Source organism: Pezoporus occidentalis, unplaced genomic scaffold (assembly GCF_034315485.1).
Source record: "Pezoporus occidentalis ecotype Australia unplaced genomic scaffold, CSIRO_AGI_Poc_V1 ctg93, whole genome shotgun sequence".
Taxonomy (NCBI): domain Eukaryota; kingdom Metazoa; phylum Chordata; class Aves; order Psittaciformes; family Psittacidae; genus Pezoporus; species Pezoporus occidentalis.
Window position 1 is genome coordinate 3699294 of NW_026916294.1, and position 26451 is coordinate 3725744.

The following is a 26451-nucleotide window of genomic DNA, read 5'->3' on the forward strand; positions in this document are numbered from 1 at the left end:
TGAAGGTTTTTAAACAGACTAGATTCCTGTTACAACAATATAGGTCATTCTGATGAAAACCAGGAGTTTCTCCCAAAAATCAGGGCAAGTACAAGCATTTTAGATTCAGTACAGAACTTGGCTACAATACACTGCAGCAAACAACAGCCTGGGTCAAACGAAAAGGTTTTAATCAGTCAGGTACCACGGGCAAGGAAAGGCTCATACTGCAGTTGTGTAACTATAACAAGACAAAAATTTACAGTAAAAAGAGGGTTATTCCTGCAAAACCAACCTCCTCTCCTCTTTTAGGTTATTATCAGTAGGCTGTAACCCAACATCTTACCCTACGAACTGTTACACCCTACTTGGATCCCAGGAGGGTAATGCTTCTAGCTGCGACACGTTGAACATTACCACAGAACTGCACTCTATGCTTTACTCTCTTCCCTGCAACACTATTAGTGATGCCAGCAACAGATTGCTCCATGCTGCTTTTTACAAAGCTCATGTTTCCAACCGTGTAAAAATCTGCAAGCTTCAGCGATGACAGATGACTTTTTTGGGCTAGTTTGTGTCTGCATTTACTAGAGACTTTCCTCAATGAGAAAACCCTGAATGTCATAGCTACAACCCTCTGTTTTCAGAAGACTGCAGTTGTCAGGCTTACAATGAAGAGACTCCATTCCAAGCAAAGGAGAGAGCAAATTTTTCCCTGCAATTACTACCACTGTATTTTCAGGTAGTGTTCAGAACCTCAGACCATGAAGGGATGTCAATCAGACCGGCAGAAGCCTGTATCCTCCCTGGCATCATTTTTCCCCAGAGCCTCCTAAGATATGGCCAGAGACCATGTACAATTATTTGGAAAACCTGTTCCTTGCTGTTCAGAGGATACTACAACACTTCCCTCCTTAATAACCAAGCCTGCATCTGCCATGCAGCCAGAACACACAGAAGTGACCCATTCTATCATTCATTATAGAACAGTCATATCTAAACAGTAAAAGGAGTCATCTAAGTGGACTGTCCCACTGTATAAGACAGGTGACTATTACCTGTCTTTCAATTATATGGAAAAGGAGAGATCAGCATAAACCAATTCAAAGCATCTTCAGAAAAAAGCCATGGTCTAACCCACACAAAACATTAGAACAATGAGCTAAGTGTCAAGGATCTTCCTAGTTCTACCATAAAAACCGACAGCTAAATATTGATGTATCTTAGTTTGCATGAAGTTAGTAACTCTGATTAAGCCCAGTATGAGCAGAACATAGATTCCTGGAGTTAGTGCTCCTCTCTGTTAAGCACACACTGCTGTAATCACAGTTTCGGTGTCCTTCACTGCATGCTCTACCAGCAGACCAAGAACTACCAAGAGTTACGCTCATTTTAGGTAGCACATGTGGTTTAGAACGCACCTGTTGCAGATCCTCATGTTATTTCAAATGTCACAGCACATTATGTTTGGCTTATTATTTCAATTCTAGAAGAACAGAGAAATTATACTGTAATGCAGCAAAGAAAAATAACCTTCAGTTTAAAAAAGTACAAGAGTTAAGAACAACTAAAACTTCTGATTGCTTATTTCTGAGAGGAAGGAGTGACTTACGGTCGTAAAACCATTAAAAAGTCTTAGTTGTAAACTTACTCCTCTCACCCCTCCTTCCTTTTTTCTCAGGCTACCTCCGACTGAGGAGTAAATGAACAGCTATGAGATTTCCTCATTATTCAATGTGCAGCGAGTGAGTGATCTTTTCTGGACATTAATCAAAACTTGTTCTGAATAGCAAATTCAGAAGTTATTTGTGGTTTAAGCACAGTGCCATAAAACACAGCACAAGAGCTTCACACTTGTACACATTTCTTCATAAGAAATTAGTAAAAGTTGGAAATTAAAGGAGAAACAGATGAGAGGACTGAAGCACAATAACCAATGTATCTAGTCTCCTGATGTTGATTTTTTAATCCAAGACTACCTAGAGCCCTTTGTCTTCAGTGGCCATATAATGGTCTCTGTGCTTTAAAGGATTAAGGTATATGCTGAATAATTTAATGTTTTGACAGATCAGGCCCACAGCCTTAAGTTAGCCGGTAAGAAGACAAGTCAGGACACCGCTAATGAACATCCCTGACAACTCTGAACAACTCAACCAGCACCTAAGGACAGAAACTCTTTGAAAAGTAAAAAGCAGTCAGTTCTTGCAGAAAACGCTGAGCTGAAACCATGAAATCCTCTTCTCTTCAAGCAGCTCCCTACTTCCTTCATTACAGACCTTCCAACCTCTGCAACAAAGAAAAACAACCTAAAACAAAACAAAACAAAGCAGCCTTTAAGCCACCATCTTCTTTCTGCAAACCAGAATCCAGCCTCTATTGTATGGGAGGCAAAACAGCATATAATTCACATGCTTCAACGTCCTTCATACAGAATTCTGCATATAGTGTATGCATACAGATATTAACGACCAAGAGCTGGTAGCTGTGAATGAGCACACACACATAAAGAATGCATTCATTTATTTTCTACAGCTCAGCAGAACTTTGGACTAACTGTATCAAATCTATAGGATTTCCCCCAATTTAATTTCAATTTTGGGAAGGAAATGATGGATATGAAAAGCTGACTGGTTTGTAATAGCCCTATTTACAGCAGCATAGCACCTGAGCCTAAAAACAAAAGAAGAAAGAAAAATCAAGATAGCATGCACTACCCATACACTGATAATTTCCCTCTGGCAACCACTAACATGCGAACAGATTGTTGCTTTATCTGATGCATCTTTTTGCTCATTTTTGATGGCCACTCCATTATACCATGAAGCAAAACCAGTACAAACCCCTCAAAGTAGAAGAAAAGATGGGAGGGAACAAAAGGAGAAAAGTATTGTTTGTTCCTAGCTGTTGATTTTTGTTCTTCATCTTTTTCTTCTCCATCCCAAAGTTGTAAGGGAAAATTTCTAAGGAGATTTTCTTTTACCCTGGACACTGTCAGCAAAATCATCGCTGTTAGCTGACTTGGAGGAAAAAGGAGAGGATGGGCTACACGGTAACAGAAACTGAGAGGTTCCTCTTAACTCCCACATTACAGTTGGATTTAGGGTCCAATTAAAAAAAAGTGTAGGGATAGTTTAGACACAGGAGGATAAAAATAAACTGATTAGTATTGTTGAGCATTTAAATTCTACATGCTCTTTGTCCTACAGCCAGTGTTTTTAGAGCACCCCTTTTCCACTTGGAGTTCCTCAAATATTTACCCAATAGCCTACCAACACTTCTAACTTAAATGTGAAGTTTCCCAACTGCTTGTGCATACTCTAGAACTTCTCCATTCTACACATTACAATAAGCTGATTTCATTAGTCACAGATAAAATTGTTGGCTTCGCAATCAAGTTACGTTCTGCCCCCCTCCTCAGGAAGAGGAGGCAGTTTTACAAATTCCTACTCTTTCCTGTGCCAAAAGATACCATTAAAAGAAGCCACCCCAGCACTGAAAGACCACAGGCAGCATTCTCATTCTCACCAAGCAGTTCTGCAACAGAAGCAAAGATTCATCTACCCAAGCGAGAAAGCAAAAAGCCCCCAGGCATCCCCATCCACATCTTTAAATCATTTCTATGTAACAAAGTGTTCAGGTTTGATCTCACCAAATACAGAATGGCATAAGAATCAGGCTCTTCTTTGTGTACACAGAGAAATGTTTTTTATTGGGTCTGCTTGAGAACCGGCACGCAATGCTCTGGCATCGAGCTCTGTATTAAGCAGCAGACTACAAGAAAGAAAATGGTATTATTTAAGGCTGCTTGCTCCTTTAACGACGCTTTGTTTCTTAGAGGCATCCTCCTTGGCAAAGCAAGCAAGAAGACAGTAGAGAGGTGTTCTGAATCTTCCCCATCTTCATTTTGACTCTTCCTTTTGACTTCTGCTTTATTACTAAGCCACACACAAGCAAATTTACAAAACATTAAAAACCCAGTGACTTACAAACCTGCTTCAGACTGACAACTTAAAATGAGATGTTCAACAATGGCGTATTTCAGCTCTAAGAGCAGAAAAAGTGACAGTATTTGACCTGCTGATTTTTGTACCTGACTTTGTTTCAGTTTAGATTTTGTAAGCTGGCTTTCAAAATCCACAACAACATTTGGAGAACTGCTTAAAATAAGATGGATCACTATATAGGATAGACGTCACAGCACGTAAGACAATGCATGCGTTTCATTCTTAAAAGCACAGTATTAAAGATCCTCAGCTTTCAAGTTTCTGTATTTCAGTCATCGCTATCGCATGACAGCCTTTGAAGCAAAGATCAAATTAACATCCTTCTAGCTCTCAAATATTATTTTTGCCTTCTTTTCCTCTACAGAAGCCTAACTAGATTACAAAATAATGCCTTACCAGACGTTGTTATTTGTCCATTACTTAATTACTGGTCCCAGAGCCACAGAACACACCCTAAACATTTATTCCACAATCCATCTAGAGCGAATGTAGAGTTTGGATGCTGAGATTGGTCGGGTTTAGCACTGGGGGGAGCGGGGGAGGTAGGGAGGGGAGGTGTCAACATATTCAAATATCAAAGTCAATTCTAATCATTAAAAATTAACTGGGTATTTTAGTTTAAAGATCCATATACAGCCATCTGCATTAAAACTTTCCTTGCATCACATTTAAAGGTTTTCAGAATTCACAGCCTGAAGATTTTTCCCCACACAAGGAATTTCTCCCTTTTGAAGCCTTAACATGCTGCTTGGCAATACCATCCAAGCCCGGGGAAGATCACCACCACCCCTTTTTGTCTGGTTGGAAGCTCGATTGTGTTGCACAGGTATCCCATCCACCCGAAAACAAAGAAAGGCTCTCTGCAAGTCCACTGACGTCACTGCAGCTTCAGTGAGCACTGGAATAGCAACTCCAATGTACACTTCATACTACAGTCCTTCAGGAAGCCAGAACCGTACCCTCCTGTTACAGTATAAGATGAACGTGCAGAGAGATGTGCCGGGAATACAAATTTAATATATCCTGTACTAAAGTGACATTCTGTTTGTTGCATAGCAACAGGAATCCACTGCAGGAAAACAATATGGAACTTTTTTTTTTTTCCCTTGCCAAGCTACAATTAACCCCAGTCTTCCCGAGAAACAGAACATCCACAGCATAAACACTGCCCTCCTCACCAGTCTAACCAAAGATGCCATGTCCAACACTCACTGGTTTACATCAAATGGATTCCGTACGTTTCAATGGTGGTAGGGTATTGTGGTGCTGGGAGAAAATCCACTGATACAGTGCATACAGGCAGCAACATTTTAATTCTGTAGTAATGCCCAAGAAAAAGTTCTTAGATGCACAAAATTTCCATTCGGAAGTGTGGAATGCTTTCATCATTTTATACAAGGTCTTTGTTGTATTATATGAAAACATTAAAGCTCTCATTCTGGAAGAAAAGCCTACGGCTTTATTTCTAACTGCTTTTATTTTGTTTTGTGTGTTTGTTTGTGAGCTGGTTTTGTTTCCCAAAAAAGAAATGAATTAAAATTAGCATCAACCCAAACTATTTTGAATTTAAGATCCGTCCTGAATTTTGAAGCTAAATAATGTGTGAGCATATGACCCATGTTCCTCTTCATGAAAGAGAGAGTTTTGGGGAAGACAGTATGAACTGCATAAAATCTCTCCCCCATCCCCAAAGAACAGGAATACTACGATCACCCAATTGATTGGGAAATGGATACTTTGATACATCAGTTATATGAAAATATGCAATGCCAAGTAGAGAGAATTCTCTTAGGTTTTTGTTTCTTTGAGCTTTTGTTTTTAAGCCTTCGCAAACAAGACCATGGTAAACTCCCTGAATTACAACCAAAATATCTAATGCCTGAGCTTTGGGGTCAGTCCACTCCCTACACCCACCCCAACCACACACATGCTTGAAGACAAGGAGCTCCGTTCGGTTCAGCAGGAAAACAAAATACAAGACATTGAACACCGAGATTGCCACTGTGTAAATCACCAAATCTGAAAGCATTCCTAAGAGTTACATTAATAGCTCAGTCCTCAGCCTAACATCACTGACAAAATATGTGCAATTTACTTAGAACAAGTTAAGGAACAAAGTCATGAAAGCCTTACTATAATAAGGCCCAGATAACATAAAGCACACCATGAATGAACAAGCTTACAAACACTTCCCCATTTAAAACAGCTAAGGATTTCTCATGCCATACAGGCAATTCTCTCCCTCTTTATTCACACTAGTGAGGCACAGAACAGACCAGATAGAAATCAGATACCTGACTGGAGGTGAAGATTGTACATCGACTGTGGGGAATCCTAAACAAGTGAACACCTTTGTACAGAGGCAGCACAGAGGTTAAGCATGCGTGCCAGGAACAGTGTTTCCTTTCTACTGCAAGGAGGAGTGCAAGAGGAGAGGCTGCTTGGTTTGCACCCATCTACCCTAAGAAAAGGACACACATAAATTGCAAGCAAGATATTCAGAGTATTTAGAACTGGCTTAACTGTACACTCTTCTATCCTGTGATGACTAACCAGAGACTTCAACAGGACAAAAATAAAACCCTACTATTGAGTATTACTAAGCATTAGTCATGTCTAGATGCAACCCTTGCAATGCAATCCACTTCTACCTGCATCTTACGCATTTACTACACTAGTGACCAAGACCACAACCCCACAAAAACACCACAGTTGGACTCCTCAAACCAGGCACTCCAAGCATTCATTTTTTTCCCCAGTGATTCCCAATAGTCAGATGCTCCAAAGGAAAATACATCTTCACACAGGAACAGTAACATTTGAGAAGTATTTCCAGTGGTTTACTTTCTGGTATTTTCCTCTGCAAAGCAATCTCCACTTCCTTTATGCAGGCATCACCTTTGCGGAGTAATGGAAAAATAAATGGCAATTTATATAGTATCTTATGGCTGCTTAGGTGATTGTTTTAAAGCACCTAATGCCATATTCTTTGAACTAACAATTACACCAAATATTGTTACTTCATCAGACACCAAAACTATGAGCTAAAACACACAGCAACATTTACCTGTACCCACAACGTGCCTGCAACAATCCACACAGTACTGAATCTCCACATGGTGTCTCCAAAGAATTGAGTAACTTTCCAAGGAACTCAGCACTTGAATGTCTGAAAGCTTGCCCAGGTCTTACTCCCCACCAATGCAGTAGCTGATCTAATAAAAGATATTGCCTCTCTGCATAAAACCTTTGTCGTGTTTATATCCTTAGACCAACACAGCTACCGCAACAGCATTCCTAACCCAGAATGCAACCCCTGTTGCATGCCATTTTACTGCCATCCATTTGTGGATTTAGCTACTGTTGGGAACAGTGGCAGTTACAAGAACATAGAACCGATTCATCAGTGAATAAAAAATGTACAGCAAACAAAGATATACAGGAATACCCTTGGGTTTAAAGTCACCTTTAGAGCATGCCAAACGAAGTCCACGATGTACTGTTCTTCCAGCTTCACAAAAAGAATAGCGAAAGATACTGCCAAAATACAAGATGAGGTCCCTGAATTCAGCAGTCCAGAATTCTTCACCACACAACTTGGTTGTAAGGTTGGATGTAAAGTTCAGCAGTAATAGTTTTGAGAGTAATTTGTATATGACTCAGTTTACTGAGTTGATCACAAAACTAAAGGTGACTAGAATCATTATACCATACTGGGGAAATGAGAACAATGGTACTATCATAATCCTTGAGATTACAGCACAACATATTTAGGATGCAAAATCTGTTTGATTTACTTCTTCTATGTATTTGATGCTTTGGTCTTCTGCCTCAATCTCAAGTCAATTTTCACCTGAAACCCATTACTGCATTTCCACTCAGTAGCTGAAAACCCAACAAGACCAGTGAAATGATGCAAAATCTCATTCTCAATTACTCTCCAAAACACGTAACGCTGAAGAAGCAGCTAAGTACCGGATTCAACTTCTGCTTAAGTTTATTAGCAACAGCTTACTACTTGAGTGTTCTAGTACTCTTCCTTCTACTTATTAGACATGGCTCCCCTGCTGGCTTTCTGAGATGAACCTATCTCCTCAGCCATCTCTTGGTCAGAAGAGTGTGGGACTGGGGACGTCTTTCACATCTTCACTCACCCCTCAAACAGCAGGCTCTAACCAAGAGAAGCGCAGTGGCTACAGTACACAGCAGCTATTGTCTCCATACTCAGTTTAGACCAGATGGTTCATATCTTACTGGAAAGGCAGTCCTGTGTTCAAAGTATGTTTGTTTCATATACATACATCCACTGAATGGAGACACAAAGTATCAGCCACTTCCTGCACCATCCTCCTGGTCTACTCACGCCAAAGTGATTCTGCTGCACATCAGTGTACAATATTAAAATACAACCATAGCTTCTTGAGTTCTGACTATATTCAAAATTCTATCAAAGCAGTATTCTGGACCAGAAAAAAAGTACTTCTAAATGTAATTTCTAATGAAAGTCAGTATTTTTGCTAGAGTAGTACATAACTACAACCAGACTACACCTGCTTTAAGTAAAATGTCCAGTGATTAGGCTTATATATACATATATAAATACTGAGCTGCGGCGCTGATCATTTTCATAACAGTGCTGTCATTCACTACTTTGATTTATTATCTCTGCCATAATTAGGTTCATTTGGATTAGATTTCACTGTTTTGGCAGTCTGGCTGCACCATCTATTTCACATAACAGATAACAATGTTTCTTCTTCAGCTGTGAAGTCCATTTAACTCAATCCACAAGTAGCCCATTGCAGCCTTCTGAAAATGGGCTTTGTAAGTGTTATCAAGAACACAGTACAAGTTTTCTAATGAAGCTTTACTGTGTTCAATTTTAAGTATAAATCCAACAAGTTAGGAAAAAAAAAATCTGTTCCATTAACTTAGCCTGAGTGCTTTTACAGAAGAATCAGCATTGTTTAATGAGCTGAGGTTTGCCAAACAATCATATGCTTTCCTCAAATATCAGCAAGAGTTTGATACAGGAGAGGAAGTAAAAGGTGTAGACATGACCATGCACTGTTTATAAAAGACTAAAAGCTTTTGAAAGAACTCAAAGAAGGGGAAGGAGATTTTCATAGTACCGGAAAACATACAGAGAAAACAAGTTTTCAAAACATGTAGCAGTGTACACGGTTCATAATAATGCACTACTGACTCGAACATCTACAGTAACTAAACTCCTGCTAGCCTAGGTGCCTTGGAAGCTTGGTACCCAGAAAAGTTCTATCTAATAAAAGCTATTTCAAGAGCTAGTGATTTTGAGCAGCAACACTACCAGGTTCAAGGCCCAGATTTACTCAGAGCATATGCTTAAGTCAGACTTGCAAAGCCAACCAGAAAGCTGAATGGAACCTAAAAATACCAACCGCCTCTTTCCACCAATGCCAGTAAAAATGCCACTAATACAGCGGTATTGAAAGTTCTGTTGAAAATACATGGATTACAACTGAATCCTAATCATCTTCCCATTTAGTATTTGCATTTGCAATCCCACACAATAAGGAAAACATGTAACTGCAATGGAAGTCTCCACAAAACATTCAATTCTAGCAGATATGACCAAATATGAAGACATATACTGATGTATACAACTGAAATATAAAAGCATTTACCAGTAGCCAGATAAGACCACAATAAAACATTCCCTTAACTACATACCCTTCAAAGTGTTTCAGTTAAATATCTGGTACTACTGTATGGTAACCTGCAACAAAGTGACAGCAGTCAGTGGCTTAAAAAAAAAACATTAAATAATGAACTATATTTAATGAAATTGCTTTAAGAAGAATGACACATACATAGGAATTCATTTCTTCTGCAAAGAAAATTAAAACATTTCTCTATTGCTATAAAACTGCAGCTAAAACATAAGAGGGGCTCTACCTACACCAACTGTTTCTATTGTTCTTTTACTGTTCTGCTAATTTCCAGGGTTTAAAATGTTTTCTCTTTTAAACTAGGGAGTTAGTATGCTCGGAACACCCAACCATCTCAGCTTCTTTATAGAGTTTGCAATAAGTACAGATTACTTCGTAACCTGACTCGGGAAACAGAAAAGGAGTTTCAAATTTGTGAAGAATAACGAAAGAATGAGAGAACATTTGAAACAAAACCCTTCCCAAACTTGTCTGTGGTGCAAACCAGGAGTTCAGACAGTTATTTCTGGGCAGCACACCAGTCCAACAAAGCAGCGTTTCTGTATCACCCTCTGGAGTACAGTCAGTTTCCACTTCTGTCCCCCAGACTTCAGTGGGTGTCAGCACCTTTCTTTACCATAATTTAAAAAAAAACAAACCAAAAAAAACAACAAAAAGCAAAAACAAAAGCAAAAACTAGAAGAAAAAACCCACAAGGCCAACCTATACACTTAGCAAAGTAGCATACTAGTTTTGCACTGAACTGAAAGAGTTTATATTGTTATTCCTTTATATAAGCCAGCTCCACCAGGAGAATTTTCAATATGGGAAACTAAGAGAACCATAGAACGGTTTGGGTTGGAAAGGACCTTAAGATCATCTAGTCCCAACCCCCCTGCCATGGGGCAGGGATGCCTCACACTAGACCAGGTCACCCAAGGCTCTGTCCAACCTGGCCTTGAACACTGCCAGGGATGGAGCATTTACCACTTCTTTGGGAAACCAGCGCCAACGCCTCACCACCCTCACAGTAAACATTATTTTTTGCCTGAATATTGTCTGTGTTTTAATGAGCCCTGACTAAAGACTACCCAGACAGCAAGAGGATCTTACTTCAACTCCTTACATGAACACCGATTCCCAAAACATGCTTATTACCAGCAGTTCAACTGGAAAGACTAATCTAAAGCAGACTGACACCACACTGTCACTACCATTTAGGTAGTAAACCCAGAAAAATGTCACATCATCTCCCAAGGAGCAGTTCCATAAGCTGTCCATAAGTGTCTACAGAACTCTAACATTAAGAGCAGCACATGCCTAACACTGTCAAAAGGTGGTAAGCATGATTTTTGCATTCTGTTTTGGAATTCTTTAAACATTAGTGGTGAAACAGCTCCAACAAAGGAGACTTGTAATAAGTGATAGTAGGGGAGAGGCTTATCAATTATTAGAACAATTAATTAGGAATATCTGAAATAAAACTCAACCTTTTTCTCTAAAAACTGTACTGGTACAGAACATTTTAATGTAAGGCAAAACTACTTCAGACTCAGTCACTTAGACATACATTTTTATTTTTCAAATTAAAAAATTTGAAAGTTAAGATAGTGCAGCCTTCTAAATGAGGAAAAAGATTCTCTATGTTATTCAGAAACAACAAAAGCTATATACAAACCTCATTCTTTTCCAGGTTTGCAGAACACATGGGAAGTTAGGGCAGGGAGGGACAGCATGGACATAACACTGGCTCTTCATCTGGCAGGTTTAAACACTGACAGATACAGAAGTGCCTTTCCTCCCCTATTAATCCCAAGAGAGATGCCAACAGCACAAGAACAGAAGGTGGTTTTATACAACTCAAGGACTAGTGGGAAAGGCAGGCATGGGGTGGGGGAGTGAGGTGGATACCATGCAAAAGTACTTAAATATATTGAAGCTGCTCAACAACGCTCGTGTGACTTCTGTCCCTGCTACATTTACTTTTAGCTACTCCTAAAAGTCAACTTTTTTTTTTACTCGTATATATAGAAAGCACGTATCTTCTGCTTTCCCTGAACACTACAGCACTCTTAAAACCTAAACATGTCTGGATGTTTAGAGAGCTGGCACATGTATTTCTACACTGCTGAGTGGAAGCAGGCATGAACTGTCAAGAGCAGTTCTAGATGAAAGGTCAAAGTAAAGAAGGGAATAATATCTGTTTCACAAAATACATTTGCTTTTGAGTAATGAAAGCAAATGACTCTGTCCACCGAGTCAAAAACCTACTTCTATAATAGCTCTGCATGAAATACACCGGCATGGCAAGAAGCAGTCCTCAGTAGGAATTATTTCCAATCACATGCCTAAGGCAGCGCTGAGATACGTCACTCGGGGTGTAAGTGTTCTAGCAAAGCATCCACTGAAACAGGTGCTGGAAGAATAATTCCTCTCCTTTTTATGGAAGCGTGGAAAAAAGGCTTTTACACTGCAGTGGTCTGAAGTAGGATGTTACTTCATCCAGGCTTGTTTTCTGACCTCCAAGAACAAACACCACGAAGCCCTGAATCAGAGACAAGAAAAAAAACCACCACATCTCCTTCCAGAGAGCATTCCTGAATTATACACACTCCCAGACTGTTTCTAATTTTTAGAGGCTGACAACAGAATTGCTAAGATGGTCATAAATAGCTGTTTCTAAACCAACTCTCTTCTGATTCCCGCACCCTCCATTCACAGAGTCATCTTTTAAAGACTTCTACTTTTACTATCAAAATAATTCACTAAACTATCCAGAGACCTGGAGGGCAAAACAGTTGTCAGGTTCCATATCAGGTGGGCAGAAACAACCCCTCCATAAATTACTTGCAACTGTCACAAATAAAGTGCTAGCTAAAGGCTGCACTTCTATCAGACAGATGACTCAGTCCATCTGTTAGTTTACTTAAGCACAAGCTAACTAACCTGAATACTTGTATCCACCTGAAAAAAAAACACCACAACCCTGCTACACCACCTATTTTACTCTTGAGATATGAGCAATTTTAGGAACTGTACTGGTTGCAGTTATGTGTCTCCAGTCTAATTTAACTGCCTGCTTACATTTCAACATTATGTCAAATATTTCTCACTTAAGCTTTCTCCTTCAAATACAGTATTGAAACCAAAGGAAAGGCACAGTTCCAAAGCATAACCCTACACATTGCTATACACAATAACTTAATGCCACCGTTGAAATTAATGGCTTTGCTACTCTGGTATTTACCACCTTAAATAACTGCAGTTATTGCAGGAGACTGAACTATACTGTTGTCACTAATAACACAACACTCTTGTATACCCACTTTTCTGGAAACCCTGGGAACTGTGTGTGGGTTCCTTTAAGAATTCCTAGCCCTAATAAACATACATGTTTTGTTACTTCTGCCATGCGCTTTCACTCCTGAATTAAAGACATAAAAGCTCAGTGAGTATGGTATCAGATTTCTTAGCATAATGTTTAAAATGTAATGAAGGCTCACTAACCCAGGCACAAATTAAACTGACTTTTAGATGATAATATGCTTTACCTTGTGAAACAACATACTGGAGCAGAAAAGCTGGTGAATGTAAGCAAGTAGTAATTTTAATATGGCTTAGAGGCCACATATTTAGCTATTTTTTTTATATGAAAACACAAGTAAGGATATGACATGATTTTCTAAGAAGGCAGACTCTATAGTAATTTATCTAAACACAGAATGAACGTTCACACATATGACACACATACTTGCCTGTTGCAAACACAAATGAATATACCAGGCTCTGGAAAGACTAGAATTTAAAATCTTTAAAAACACTGTTTCTTTCCCAGTTCCTGCAACTTGGGTAATGAAATCAGCCTAAGCAGTCTGCGTTCTGACTAGCACACTAATGAAAAACAATTCTTTCCCACACAAAGACATAGATGTAGTAATCCCAAGAGAAGGCTGTACAGCTTGATTAAAAAAAAGGAAGCCAGTATCTTGGAAAGCTCATTTATTTTTATTGGAGTTACCATATAAAATGAGCTAGATACCAAAAAATTAACAATTAAAGATAATTCAGTTAACCTTCACTGTAGAACCCCAGTTCTAGCAGTAGTTCTGCTCATCAGCTTCCGTGATACTGATTTCAACATATGCTTCAATACAAGTCTGTTCACACATGTTGTGATGGGAAGTTACGATACTACTAGAACTGGGGCACCAAATTGTGCTGTTTGTTACCTTCTCCCCCACCGCCACATCCCAGTCAGCTAGTAAATGGAAACCTCACTGAATATGCCTACTCCTATGATGAAATAAGTGCATTCAGGAAGCTACACCAAGAGCAGTACTGACTTACTCAGCTAACCAAAATACAATAGGAGCAACAGGTGTTCACAGGAATCAACCCTGTACCGAAAGCCGGAGAGAGATACACACACAAGCCCTATTCAAGCTGGCACTTGAACCAAGTAACTTCATACTCAGGCTAGACCACTGGAGATTTAATATTCAAAGTTGATCAGCAACCTAAAACCCCTAACAGATGGTACTCAAATAGCATATAATTTTAATTTGAATACAAAACAGGGTTCTGCAAGAATTCTGCTGATGTTTCTGCTTTACTGAGTCACTGATTATCTTAGAAGAAGATGATGCTCTTTACAATGATGTTTAATTTCACCTGACATAAGGAAAACCAGTTTGCGCTTTGGTAACTGAACCAGACAAGATGCAAGATCTTAGCACGAAATCATCAGAGTTAGTTCAGGCTTCTGACGGCTGAAGAACAACAGGTTCTCACACATGTATGCGTCAAAGCAAGGGAGAGAAACTGAGGGGTTGCTGGGTTTTTTTTTCCTGCAGCCCATCTATTTCTCCTTGCATTCACTGAAGCACCAACTGCCTACCTACCTGCAGAGCAGCAAACTGCAGAATGCAGTTAATACATTCCAGGAGACCATCAATAGCATGTCAAAAGTATGGGTTTCATATTAACTGCTAAGATTTACCTCCAGCAGCAAATAGAGGAGCTATATATATGAAACACAGGTCACTTGTCCCAGCCACAATCCTCCCCCATCACAACTTGCCTTGACCAGCAAATGTACATTAAAAGACACTGCCCGAACAAAATACAGCATGAAGCTATTGTTTAAACATGTTTCAGAGCTATACCGTCAAACGTAGTCTAAACAAGCCCAAAGAGAGAGCGTGCAGTGAAAGCTTGCCATTGTCCTGGAGTCCGACCAACTAAACAAAACAGAGTCAATTTAATAGTGCCTCCACAGAGAGAAAATACTTCTTTAACCACATCATTTTCTTAGCCTGTGTAGTTTAATTGGTACAGTTTGCTGCTTTATTCAAAAGGCTTGGAGCTTCCACATGCTTCAAGCATTCTCCAAGTCAGGTTTCTTTGAGATACCTGATGACCACTCGGAGCGACCATCCAACCTGCAAGTACATTTTCTTCTTCACACTCTGCACTCATGAGTGTTGTAGCACATTCATTTGCCTATATTTACCAACTGCTTCAAGTCAACCATTCCAACATCTAAATAAGCAACCTAAGGGTAGGTTCAACCTAGACACTTTCCTGTTATGCTGGTTAAGAGGAATATTTGTGCTCTCTCCAAGCTGGCAGAAGTCCTAGCACACATACAGTTACATCAGTGAAAGAGCAGTATTGCTGGTATAGCTTACTTCCCTCAGTATCACCCATGCAAGAAAAGTACTTTTTGTCAATAAAAAAAAAGGCAAGCTTATGGGGGGGCTTCTCAAAACATTTATGCCAACTCTTGCTGGATTAACAGCACTCGTTCTGTTAAAGACTGTCAAGACAATAAAAACAACCCACCTCTGCTTAAAGGATCTGAACTGTGAGTTTTCCAAGTTGTAACTTTTTATTCACAGGGTATCTGACTTCTACATGAGCAGCATGAGTAAGTGAAAATAAATTACCCCAAGACAAAACAAAGCTTAAAATAATGCGGGACATAAATACCTACAGTTAACAAAGAAAACTAGAGGGAAATACAGGAATGCAGTTCTAAACAAAACAGCAGGGAGGCTGTCCCATGCCTCCTGCTGCAATGCTACCCTTTTCACTGATAATGCACACACAGCGGGCAGGGGAACCCTTAAACAAAAAATGTAATTAGGACGTTACTGCAATTTACAGAGAATTCTCATGGCTCATCATTTTTATGCAGCGCAGGAATTTGATGGTTTTCACCGTGCAAATCTTGCCCACCTATACTCCAAAGGACCTCACGACTTACAGTCATCTTTAAGACAAAGAAGGTTCAAATCCAACTGCAAGGCAGAGAGTATCGGGGGGGGGGGGGGGGGGGGGGAAGGAGGAGGAAGAGTAAGTCAGTTCCCCAGTTGTCTGACTGAGGGACAGGCCTACAGGGAAGCACAACGTCCCCCAACAGACCGGCCAGCGCTCGGGCTACCGAGCCGCATTTCTCACCGGGTCCTGCACCAAGCCAGAAAGAAGATTATAGAAACGGAACAGGCACTAAAAAGAGCTGGGAGGGGAGGGGAAGGACGGGCCGGGGAGGCAGAAAATCGCCTTCAAATGAATGAGCCGGCGGGGAGCGGGAGTCCCCGGCGGGAAGGCGGGCAGGGAGGCACCCACCTCCCTCCTCCTGCTGCTCCCCGGCCCCCAGCCGGGTCCACCTCAGTGTTTACATCCGAAACCTCCAAACGCGACACTTTCCCGGCTGCCGAGAGGGGGATCCCCCCCCACCCCCCGGACGCCTCTTTTATTGATTACACAGGGAAAAGCCCCGCCGCCGCTGCTGCTGCAATGCAACACGCGCCCGTTAAGGCGGAGGGGAAGGGGAAAACCACCACCACCGGCAGAGAAAGAAAGAACCCGGGCGGCGGGGGCTCTGCGCGCACCAGCCCGGGGGGAACCCACCGGAGCGGGGCCGCCCCCCGCCCCGGGCCCCGCTGCCGCCCCCCGAGCGCAACTTCGTCGCCGCCGCCGCGGGGGACGGGGACGGCGGGGCCGCCCTTCCCCCACCCACCGCTAACAATGGGCCCCTCCCCCACCGCGGGGCTCCCCTCAGCGCTGCCCCCTCCCCTCCGCCGGACGGGCCCCCCCTCAGCACGCCCCGGTTCGGGGCTGCGGGCCGGTAGAGGCGGGGGGCACGGAGCACTCACATACACATACACATACACACACACATACATATACACACACACACACACCCCTAGGCTCCCCGCCGGCACGCCCGCTCCGGGGCCGGCCCCTCACCTCATGGTGCTGCCCGGGGTCGGGGAGCCGCTCCCGCTTCCTCGGTCGCTCACGCTGTGTCCCCGGCTCGGCTCCTCGGGCGCTCCGCAGGGGCCGGCGCGTCAACCGGTCAGCGAGACCCGCAGCTGCCGGCACCTCCCCGCCCGTCTCCACCGCTCCCTCCGCCGCCGGGCCGGGCCACACCACCGCGGGGAGCCGGGGGGTGGGAAGAGACGAGAGAGGTGGGGGAAAGGGGCGGGGAGGAGCGAACCAACGCGCGGGAAGGGCGGGGGGGGGAGGAGGGAGGAAGAAGGAGGAGGAGAAAGGGCGGGCGGGGGGAGCGCGGGGCAGGCCGGAGGCACCGGCGGGGCTGAGGGCAGGGAGCGGCGGCGGGCGGGGGGCGCGGCGGCGGCGCGCACAGGGGCACGCGAGGGGCGGGAGGAAGGGGCGGGTCGGGGAGGCCTCGCCCACCGCCGCGCTCCCGCCGCGCTGCCGGCTCGGGAGGTGAATGGGGCTCGGCGGCCCTGTGTGGGGCCGGGCGGAGTGGCGGACGGGACGGCCTCAGGTGAGGCGGCGGCTCCCCGGGGGCGCTGCTCAGCCCGGCCTCCGGAGGAGCTCCCCCCGCCCCGTGCCATTGTCCTGCGGGCGGGGGGACAGGCGGGGCACGGCTCGGCTCCGCGGAGAGGACCTGCTGCCGGCCGGGAAGAGCGGACCCGGGCTCGCCTCGGATGGGCCCCTCCGGGCGGCCCTGCCGTGACCTGTAGCTACCGGAGAGCAGCGTCCCGGAGCTCGGCGTCTCCGGGGGCTTCGGGCTCGCTGAGGCCGGTTGTGAACAATCCGTCTGCAAACCCTTCCCCTCCGTTCCACGTCCCGCACCGGAGTCTGCCCAGGCAGCCGGCGCTAGGTACAGAGGTAGCAGCGGGGTCTGTGTGTAGGAAAGCAGTGCATAACGCCTCAGAGGGAGCGGGCAGGTAAACTGCTCCCCGGGCGTGCGGCCCTTCCCATCGCCGCTCTGAGCCCTCGGAAGGCTGTGGCCTAAGTAGGCATGTTTTCGGGAATACGGGAATGTTACTTCAGCTTTGCACCTTCCCATAGCCCCTGTGTCTGTGGCACATAAAGATTCACGCTTTGCTTTCAGTATTCCCTGTGAAACTGGCACATGGTACACGTAACTTCAACCCGGCTTGTGCTCAGCTCGTTTCTGTCACAAGCGGAATACCCATCCTCTTTCATCTCCGTTAACACAAGTGATGAGCAGCTATCTCTGCAATTTTGCATTTTGGTGCTTCTGCATCACTGGTTTCATTTTTCCCTGACAATTATCAGTGTTCCCTAGCATTTAGTTATTTAAAATGTGTTGCACACGAGCAATAAATGTATATATGTATCTTTTTTATAAATTTCTAGACTTCTATATAAAAAGGTAAAAAAAATGAGAAAGACGTATACCTTCTTTGTATATTTCTGATCTAGGTTTCATACATTTAGGGGGGTTTACCAGTTAAAACCTCTTCCTTGTATGGTATCAGAGGCAGGGTCATCCACTGTCAATTAATGGTGTCAGTAACACAGTAAGAGGGAAGCTAGTCAATGAAAAAATGGCCAATTGTCAAAAAACACTGATTCAGGAGAAAGGACAGGCTCTGAAGCTGATGAATAAGGTTAGTAAGAAAACGAACATGTTTTTACTGGCATGGGGATGATGTCAATGAAAATGTTGCAGCCGAGGTGAATCACAAAATGCAGATGAGTAATCAGAAGAAAAGCAGCATCGTAGCCTTAAAAATTAAGCACGCACCTTTGACAACAATGTAAACGCAGCCTGACAAAGGGGAGAAAATGGAATCTGGTGAATAAATTTACCTTCATTGCTTCCAGCAAATACTGAGGACTCCAGTGACTGACAGTGGACCTCAGTTCTTAAAGGAGTCCTGAATTTTCCAAGATCTGAGCTTCCTATCACCAGAACATCCTCCAAATCAAAGGCTGGGAAAGAAGGCCATTCTGATAGTGAAAAGTAGCTTGAAGGCAGCCAAATATAAATGTTAAGATCCATATCAAACTCGTATATCTATGTGTCTGTATAGATATGTTAAAGATAGATGGCTAGTGGGCTTCAGCAGATACATCAGTAGAAGGAATGGCAGAGACCATGAGAAGAAGGATTTTGTCCTAATATCCCAGTTGTTTTGTAGCATGAAAAAATCACAGTCAGAATGCAACTGTTCTGTTAAAACTGTTTGGTCATATTAGTCAAATCTGAAAGAGGTTTGACAGGTATATAAACCCCACTGAAAGTATGTCTGGGCTGCAAGCCTGCCTGAGAGGGAATGAAAATAGCCAGAAGCTGTTACTCCCACAAAATAACTATTATCGCTATTTGTGTTATATTACTTGGTGTTCTTTGCCAAATCAGATACGGTCATAGCTGGATTTCTCAAGACGTGCTCCGTGGTACAATAGAACTTGTCAAAATGCCAGGAGAATCATTTTGCATGCTGGCATCGCAGATGTCACCGAGTGCAAAGTCATTCTGGACGCTAGCTTAGTCAAAAATCCCATTGAATTAATCTGTAACAAAATACTAAATCTGCAGTAACTCATATTAGCAGTTACATGAGAAGGAGGGGAGCCAAAATGATGTAGGGCAGAAATCAATTATAAATGTTGAGTGCCTCTTTCTTTCCAGGTCAATTTAGCGATGTTATTGTCAAGAAATTAAAGTATTCCAGCAGAAGAATGGGTTGGTGTCATGTACATGTTTATGATACTGAATTATGCATTGAGAAATCTGTAATCTCCTGTTGCGGGCCTGCGGGTCCTTAAACTGGAATCGTTTGATGTGTCCAAGTCACTTGGTGCGATTCTGCTGTTATCTTTCTCGCTGACAGGATCCTCCAGCGGCACAGCATGGGTGTTAATGCCCTCTGCATCACCTCCCACTGCTGCCCCTTCTTCTGGCAATGACAAAACTAATGTGGCAGAAAGCCTTCGTAGCTGGTGGTGTCACACTAATAACCTGAGGTCCCTGACAATTTACGGGGCAGAGCCACATAACAAGTCTTCTAATCTGTGTTTGTGCCTTCCTTCCTTCAGATCCAAGCAGCTCAGGATACCCCAAAGCCCCTTTGCATCCATCCCTCTTCCATTTTCTGCTGCTCGGCTGCAACCAGGCTAAGCCAGCTCAGGTTGAGCAGTATGGTGTGCTTCCTCTCCAAACAACCCAACTAATGAAGGCTTTCTGAATGCTACAGGAATGGCTCACCCAGGCATAAACCATAAGAGAATGTGTTTCTGTTTAGTATCAGCCAGATGCAAGAGGCTTGCCAGGCTACTCCTTGAGCAAACCCAGCCGAGTCTGTCGCATCTCGTCAGCATGGATCACCCTTAATGAAGGGTCATGAGGAGGATGCATGACTAATGTTCTGGAGACATTTGGGGAATCCAAAAGCTTCAAAAAGCAGAGTAATCCTTCCTCTTACAGTAAGGTTCCCCCCATCTTCTCTGAAACACTCTCCTGCTTTGCAGTCTTTGTTTCTTTGGAAAGTTTGTTTGTATTTAAGAGGAAGAAGTAGCTGAGATCTTCGTATGTCTTACTACAGTCAGTGTCCTAGGACAACAGCACTTACACAAGACCATTTTGACCTTCTGTGATGATCTGTAAATAGCACAACACAGGATACGCAGTCAGAGAGGTTTCTGGAGTGGGGGGAAGTGGGTTTTTCTGATGGTTTGGGTTTTTTGAAGGGCATTGTGTCTGGAATTTGGGTTTCAAATATGTAGGGAAACACTTTTTTATTTCACTTGTTTGGATTATTTTCCATAGCACTAGTATACTAAGGAAATGCAATTTACTATATAGCAGAAGTGAGAGAATTGAAACCACAAAGCATGAGCTTTCCCTCTGGTAATAGTGAAGGGCTTTCCAAAAATGGTGAACTAAAAGAACATGGCTCTGACAGTGTGCTCCTGTTAGCATCTAAGATTATCAAAACAGAAGTGAATTAAGTAATTTGATGTATTATTTTTATCAGTGACTACGCTAATCTAATGGATAAATACATCTTTTGCTCTGGATCAGACACTGAGCTGATGCCTGAGTCAATTCTGTGAGGTCATGGTTAGCTGAACAAGATGAGGCTCCGACTACTATATAGATAGTTAAAATATACTGGCTACTATAATTCTTCCTGGCCTCTTCTTTCTTTCCATCACCCCAAAGTCATTTTCAATTTCAGCTTGCCATGAGTCAGCCGACTGCTGAAGTGTTGCACAGCAGACCATTAAAGGAGATGCTTTCAACCAAAAACTCTTTAGCTTTATTTTATTGATGAAGTTCTGCAGTATTTCTCAACCGTCTTCTGGGGAACAGGGAGTAAACAGTCTCTAAAGTTCTTTAGGAATGCTAAAATAAACTATTATTAGCATGACTCAGCAGATAAGGACAACAGTGGCCAACAAGGTCTTTCCTTAATGGAATAAGATTTGTCTTCTGTTGTAAAAACACAAAACAACATCACCAGAAAAGGAAGCAAGTCTTTTGATATTAAACACAGACCTTTGAGTTCTGAATATGAAGCTGTGTCTTCCTACCAGCATATCCTGCTCCTTACTATACAAGTAAACAAACTATAGATGTTCCATCAAGCACCTTCAAAGCAGAATAGAAACTACAGCTGAAGCTTTCCACTGTGTGTCTTGGCACCAAGGTTCCTACCGTGCCCCTCGTGCTGTCAAAAAGCATCAGCAAATCTAACCACAAGCCTCTGTAGATGTGACTCTGGAGTATGGTATGTGCCTTTCAATCTGTTCCCAGGAGACTCAAAGATTGAAGTGAAAATTCCTTGAATAAAAAGGGGTTGTTTCCCCCCCCCCCCCCCCCCTAGATTTATCATTTAAAAGAATTTGTATTTTCCTGCAGGCTATTCAGTGAGGGCTGAAGTCTCTTTGTGTAGCTACTGTCTATCAGGTCTAAAACAATGTGTTGTGTACTAAGTGTAAAAATACTTTCCTGATGTTCTGATACATTATGATTGTTGTTTTCACCCTTGTCTTTCACTCACCTCCACTCGGTTGCTGACTTTTGTGGTTTCTGAGATGACATGTTGATTTAGGATCACTGCGATAGACCAACCTCATCTCTTACTTTCCATCTAATTTTACACTCTTATCCCCTAATGGTCGTATTTGCCACCACTCTGCCTTCTTCTTATGCATTACCAATAAATTTATTTATTGTGTTCTTTGCTCTCCCTTGCTAATGTCTTAGAACAGATTGTACTCTGCTGCTTTATCTTATGCTGGAGGAAGGTCCAGGCACAAAGCTGGCTCAGGATTTGGTTAAGACTGTTTTGAGCCATCTTTTCTTACAACTCCAGATGATTTATGTTTCGAGTTTCTTAACTACAGCCAAGGATTTGGGCCATTATTAATCGGTCATTATTAATAATTGTTAAATGCCTACAGCGCACCTGTAGCATAAAAAAAGGGCAGATTTCTTGCTCTTACTTTAAGGGGGTATCTACACTGCAGTCTCCCATATCTGAGCTAGCTTTAACACACTTACCTCAGTCAGCTGGTATTAGCTATCAGGTACATTCTAGCTGAAGCTGCCCTGAGCTCTGCAAGCAGCTGCTCATCTCACTCCTTGGCCCCAGCACCAGCAGAGATTTGACTTTAAAAGAGCATGTTCTCTGCACCGTACCCCTTCATCCCGTCCGAGTATAGGTAGAGAGACGCCAAAGGAGGTGGTGTAGCCTTTCAGTTGGAAGCCTGTACCAAATGTCACCAATTTAAAGCTACCTTGCGCTTCGCAATTTGTCTTTAATGGACAAAAAAAAAACAAAACACAGAAAAACAACAAACAATTGCAAAGCATCTGAGAATATTCTACTCTGACTCCATTGCAAATATATTCTGTCTTTTGACCGTCTTTCTCCTTTCTCTTCCTTTCTATTTTAGATGACTGACAACACACTTACTATTGCTGGTTAGTTTCCATTCACTGCAAAGTTGGAATAACTTATGATGGAAGTACTGTCCCAGTTATAGATGAATGACAGCACTTTTACTATAGCTGGTTAGTTTCCACTGACTGCAAAGTTGGAATAACTTGCAGTAAAAATAATGTCCCGATTATAGATGAATGACAACACTTTTGCTATTGTGAGTGAGCACCTGTGGACTGCAAAGCTGGAAGTAACTTACAATACAAATACTGTTCCAATAAAGGTAGAAGCTTAGTAAGATGATGCTAACCTCTTTAGTCCTTTCCAGCACTGCAGATTTTGCTTTCTGGCAATAGCTATAGCCAATTCCATAATTTGGATTTCAAATTTAGTAAGTGATAAATCATGCATGAGACCCAAAATATACAAAGCAGCACTTGCAAAAATATTCTTCCTTCAGTATTTTTGAGAGAACATCACAAAAATGTTTGCCAAATGAATTAACGTTTCTATAAAAAGATGCGAAGAAACGAGCTCTTAAGAAATTACAACACTAACACATGCCATTATTATTACTATAACTAGTTAGCAACAGTCTCAAAATGAAGATATACTCTATAAAAGAAATGAGAAGGAATTCCTTGCCATTGGCCCCAAGTCACCTACCAAGACTAGGGATCTGTATCTCAACAGTAATCACTCTGCTCAGTATTTATTCTCCACTTCCTCTGTTAGTTCAGCTCCCATGTTTCACAAATGCCACCACATAAACAGTGATGGATTTTCTCCTACTCCTGCCAGCCTCAGGCAGAACACAAGTGTCTCGTACCCTATTTCCTATGTCACGGGGTTTTTCTACACAGCTCATACTGCTTGTTTGCCACTGACTGGCAGAGTTCAGGCAGGAATTTAGGTACCACAGTCAACCGACTGCTGTCCAAGCATTCCACTCATTACTGCTGGAGAGTCTATGTTAAAAACTAGAGGTTCTCATAGGAATATAGCCTTTTCCAGATGCTTGCTGAATGCTGGGGTTTCTAAGTCACTGGTAAGAAGGCATTGCTGTTCTGGAGAACATACATAGATAAATAGAGGTAGGAAAAGACCAATAAAGTTCCTCACTAGACTGCTTCCAGAGTTTTGTTTAATAAACAGCCTTACACTATGTGAAATACATTTCACTGTCAGGGAGTTATTTGTAAACTTCCCTTGTTTTTCTTGGGCTTACTGTGCTTAGATAAATCCTACCTTCCCTGTATTTTTCTCTTCTAAATAGCTGTAGATTTTATCCTGGGCTGCTTCAGATATCAGCTACCCCTAAAATATCAACTGCTCCATGTCACTAAACAAGATTTTTCAGTGTTCCTGTAGTTCTATTTCTTAAAAGCCTCCGCTGTCACTCTGTGGCTTTGTTCTAAGCTCCTTCCAATGATTCTAGTCCTGGCTGAAAAGTAATGCCTTTATTAAGTAGCAGCCAACTGCTCACTGCTTCTGAATATGGAAAGAGAAATCACATTTCATTACATGGTTTTTATAAGGGTTGTTGTCACTCTGAAAGATTCTGTCCATTGATAATAAAACCCAGGTAGCTCCAGCTGTGTGAAGACAGACTGATTGACAACCCTCAGGGATGCTCAGACAATCATTATATTTAATTGTCACAACTGGTTGAACTTTTCTAACCTTCTGTTTGTGAGCAGAGGTTGCTTTGTGCAGCAGAATGTCTCTTACAACAATGAAGCATTCATTCTGCTGTGACTACACCAGTGGGTGAAGGGGAAGTGCCAGCTTTGTAATGTTTGAAACTATTACTATTATCATCATTGTTACTATCATTACTGTTATTATTATTTTTACTAAAACAACCATACAACAAGGATATTGGCAGATCTGCAAAGAAATAAAAAGCCTTCCATCTCTTACCTGTTCATGGCTTAGAACCACCCTAAGCTGGTAGCAATTATAACCATTAGCATCTGATAGGTGTATTCATAAGATCATTAGTAATATGAGCTGACATGATGATAAGAGAACATATTCATACCAAAAATGCTGAAAAGATGAGAAGCCACAAGGATAAACAGAGGGCTGGAGCACATCTGCTGTGGAGACAGGCTAAGAGAATTACAGTTGTTCAGCCTGGAAAAGAGAAGGCTCCAGGAGACCTTACAACAGTCTTCCAATACATAAAGAGGGCCTACAAGAAGGCTGGACAAGGACTTTTGACAAGGACATGTGGTGATAGGACAAGAGGGAATGGCTTTAAACTGAAAGAGGGGAGATTTAGATTAGACATTAGGCAGAAGTTCGTCCCTGTGAGGGTGGTGAGGCGCTGGCACAGGGTGCCCAGAGAAGCTGTGGCTGCCCCATCCCTGGCAGTGTTCAAGGCCAGGTTGGACAGGGCTTGGAGCAAGCTGGTCCATTGGAAGGTGTCCCTGCCTGTGGCAAGGGGTTGGAAATGGATAAGCTTTAAGGTCCCTTCCAGCCCAAACCTTTCTATGATTCTGTTAATCCTAGGGAGACTTAAACATGAATCAGGTCATATGAGGTCAAAGAGCATTACTAGAAGAGGTGACTTCTAACCTGAACACAAGACTAAAAGCACTGCTTTTGAATCCTTTATGAAGGTGAAAGAAATTTCACCCTAGTAAATAAATATTGGTTGCACTCATCTGTTCACTCAGAAAGAGGTGTTCTTGCCTCCTCTTACACAGAGATCACTGAGGAAAGCCCAAAGCGGTGGATGTTTTCAGGAAGATCAGCCTGGTATAGGCCACAGGAAGGCCTTGGACACAGGAGCTCTGCTTGAGCACAGCCCAGTCAATGAACTTACTCTACACAGCTCTTAATTTGTAATATTTTCAGGCAAATTCTGGAGTGGATCTTTTAACTGACAGAAATAAGCAAATTATCCTCATTATCTCTGCATTACAGGCTCACCCATGACAACGTAATGTGGGGTTTTATGCTACGCAAGTATCCGAGCATTTGCTTTCTATGTGAGCTGGACCTTTAGCACATGCAAATCAGATGAGACTCTGACCGACATAAGATGTGACCTTACAACAGGGCATTTCCTCTTCCCTTCAGCTTCAAACATAGCAGATCATATTTTCATTTTCATGAAGATCTTTTACATCAATTACATCTGAATTTTATGCTGTAATTAAGATCCCTTTGCACTGAAAAAGTGGTTCAAAATGCATTAATTAATTACATTAAATAAGCACACAAGAGACTGCCTCACAGCTTTTGTTCCTCTAAGAATATTGTGGAGTTGGCTGCAATTCATAGTATTACTCAGCTTCATAAGGGCTTCTCCTTCAAACGCTCTGACTTCCACCTTTTGCACATCTCACAGGTTTCTCTTAGCGTGCTCAAGTAGCCACAAATTGGTTTCTGTTCCTGTATGTGCCTATATATGTGTGCTAAACCTTTTACAACAGGTTTTCCTCAAAAGCTAAGAACTTTCCATAACCTAGTTTTCACCTCTCAAGTTCTGCAGATGTACTCTCCTGAGATGCTGACCTCACTTGTTTCGTGATCTCTTTCCAGCTACTGCATTCTTACAGTTCTGACTGTAAGAACCAGGGAAAGGCT

The 26451-nt window shown here is 42.4% G+C and overlaps 1 protein-coding gene across 6 annotated transcripts in view; it reads right to left on the reverse strand.

The window, feature by feature from the left end:
* Nucleotides 1-17184, reverse strand: part of ENAH (ENAH actin regulator) — a 94724-nt gene extending 77540 nt beyond the window's left edge. For 2 of the 6 annotated variants that reach the window (XM_062606027.1, XM_062606026.1), the window contains exon 1: nucleotides 16925-17177. In XM_062606027.1, the coding sequence (XP_062462011.1) occupies nucleotides 16925-16929 (5 nt within the window). In that variant the 5' untranslated portion in view covers nucleotides 16930-17177. Of the gene's footprint in view, nucleotides 1-16924 lie in introns of all 6 variants that reach the window. The other 4 variants (XM_062606022.1, XM_062606023.1, XM_062606025.1 and 1 more) reach the window with 4 other exon arrangements.
* Between the last annotated feature and the right edge of the window lie 9267 nt (nucleotides 17185-26451).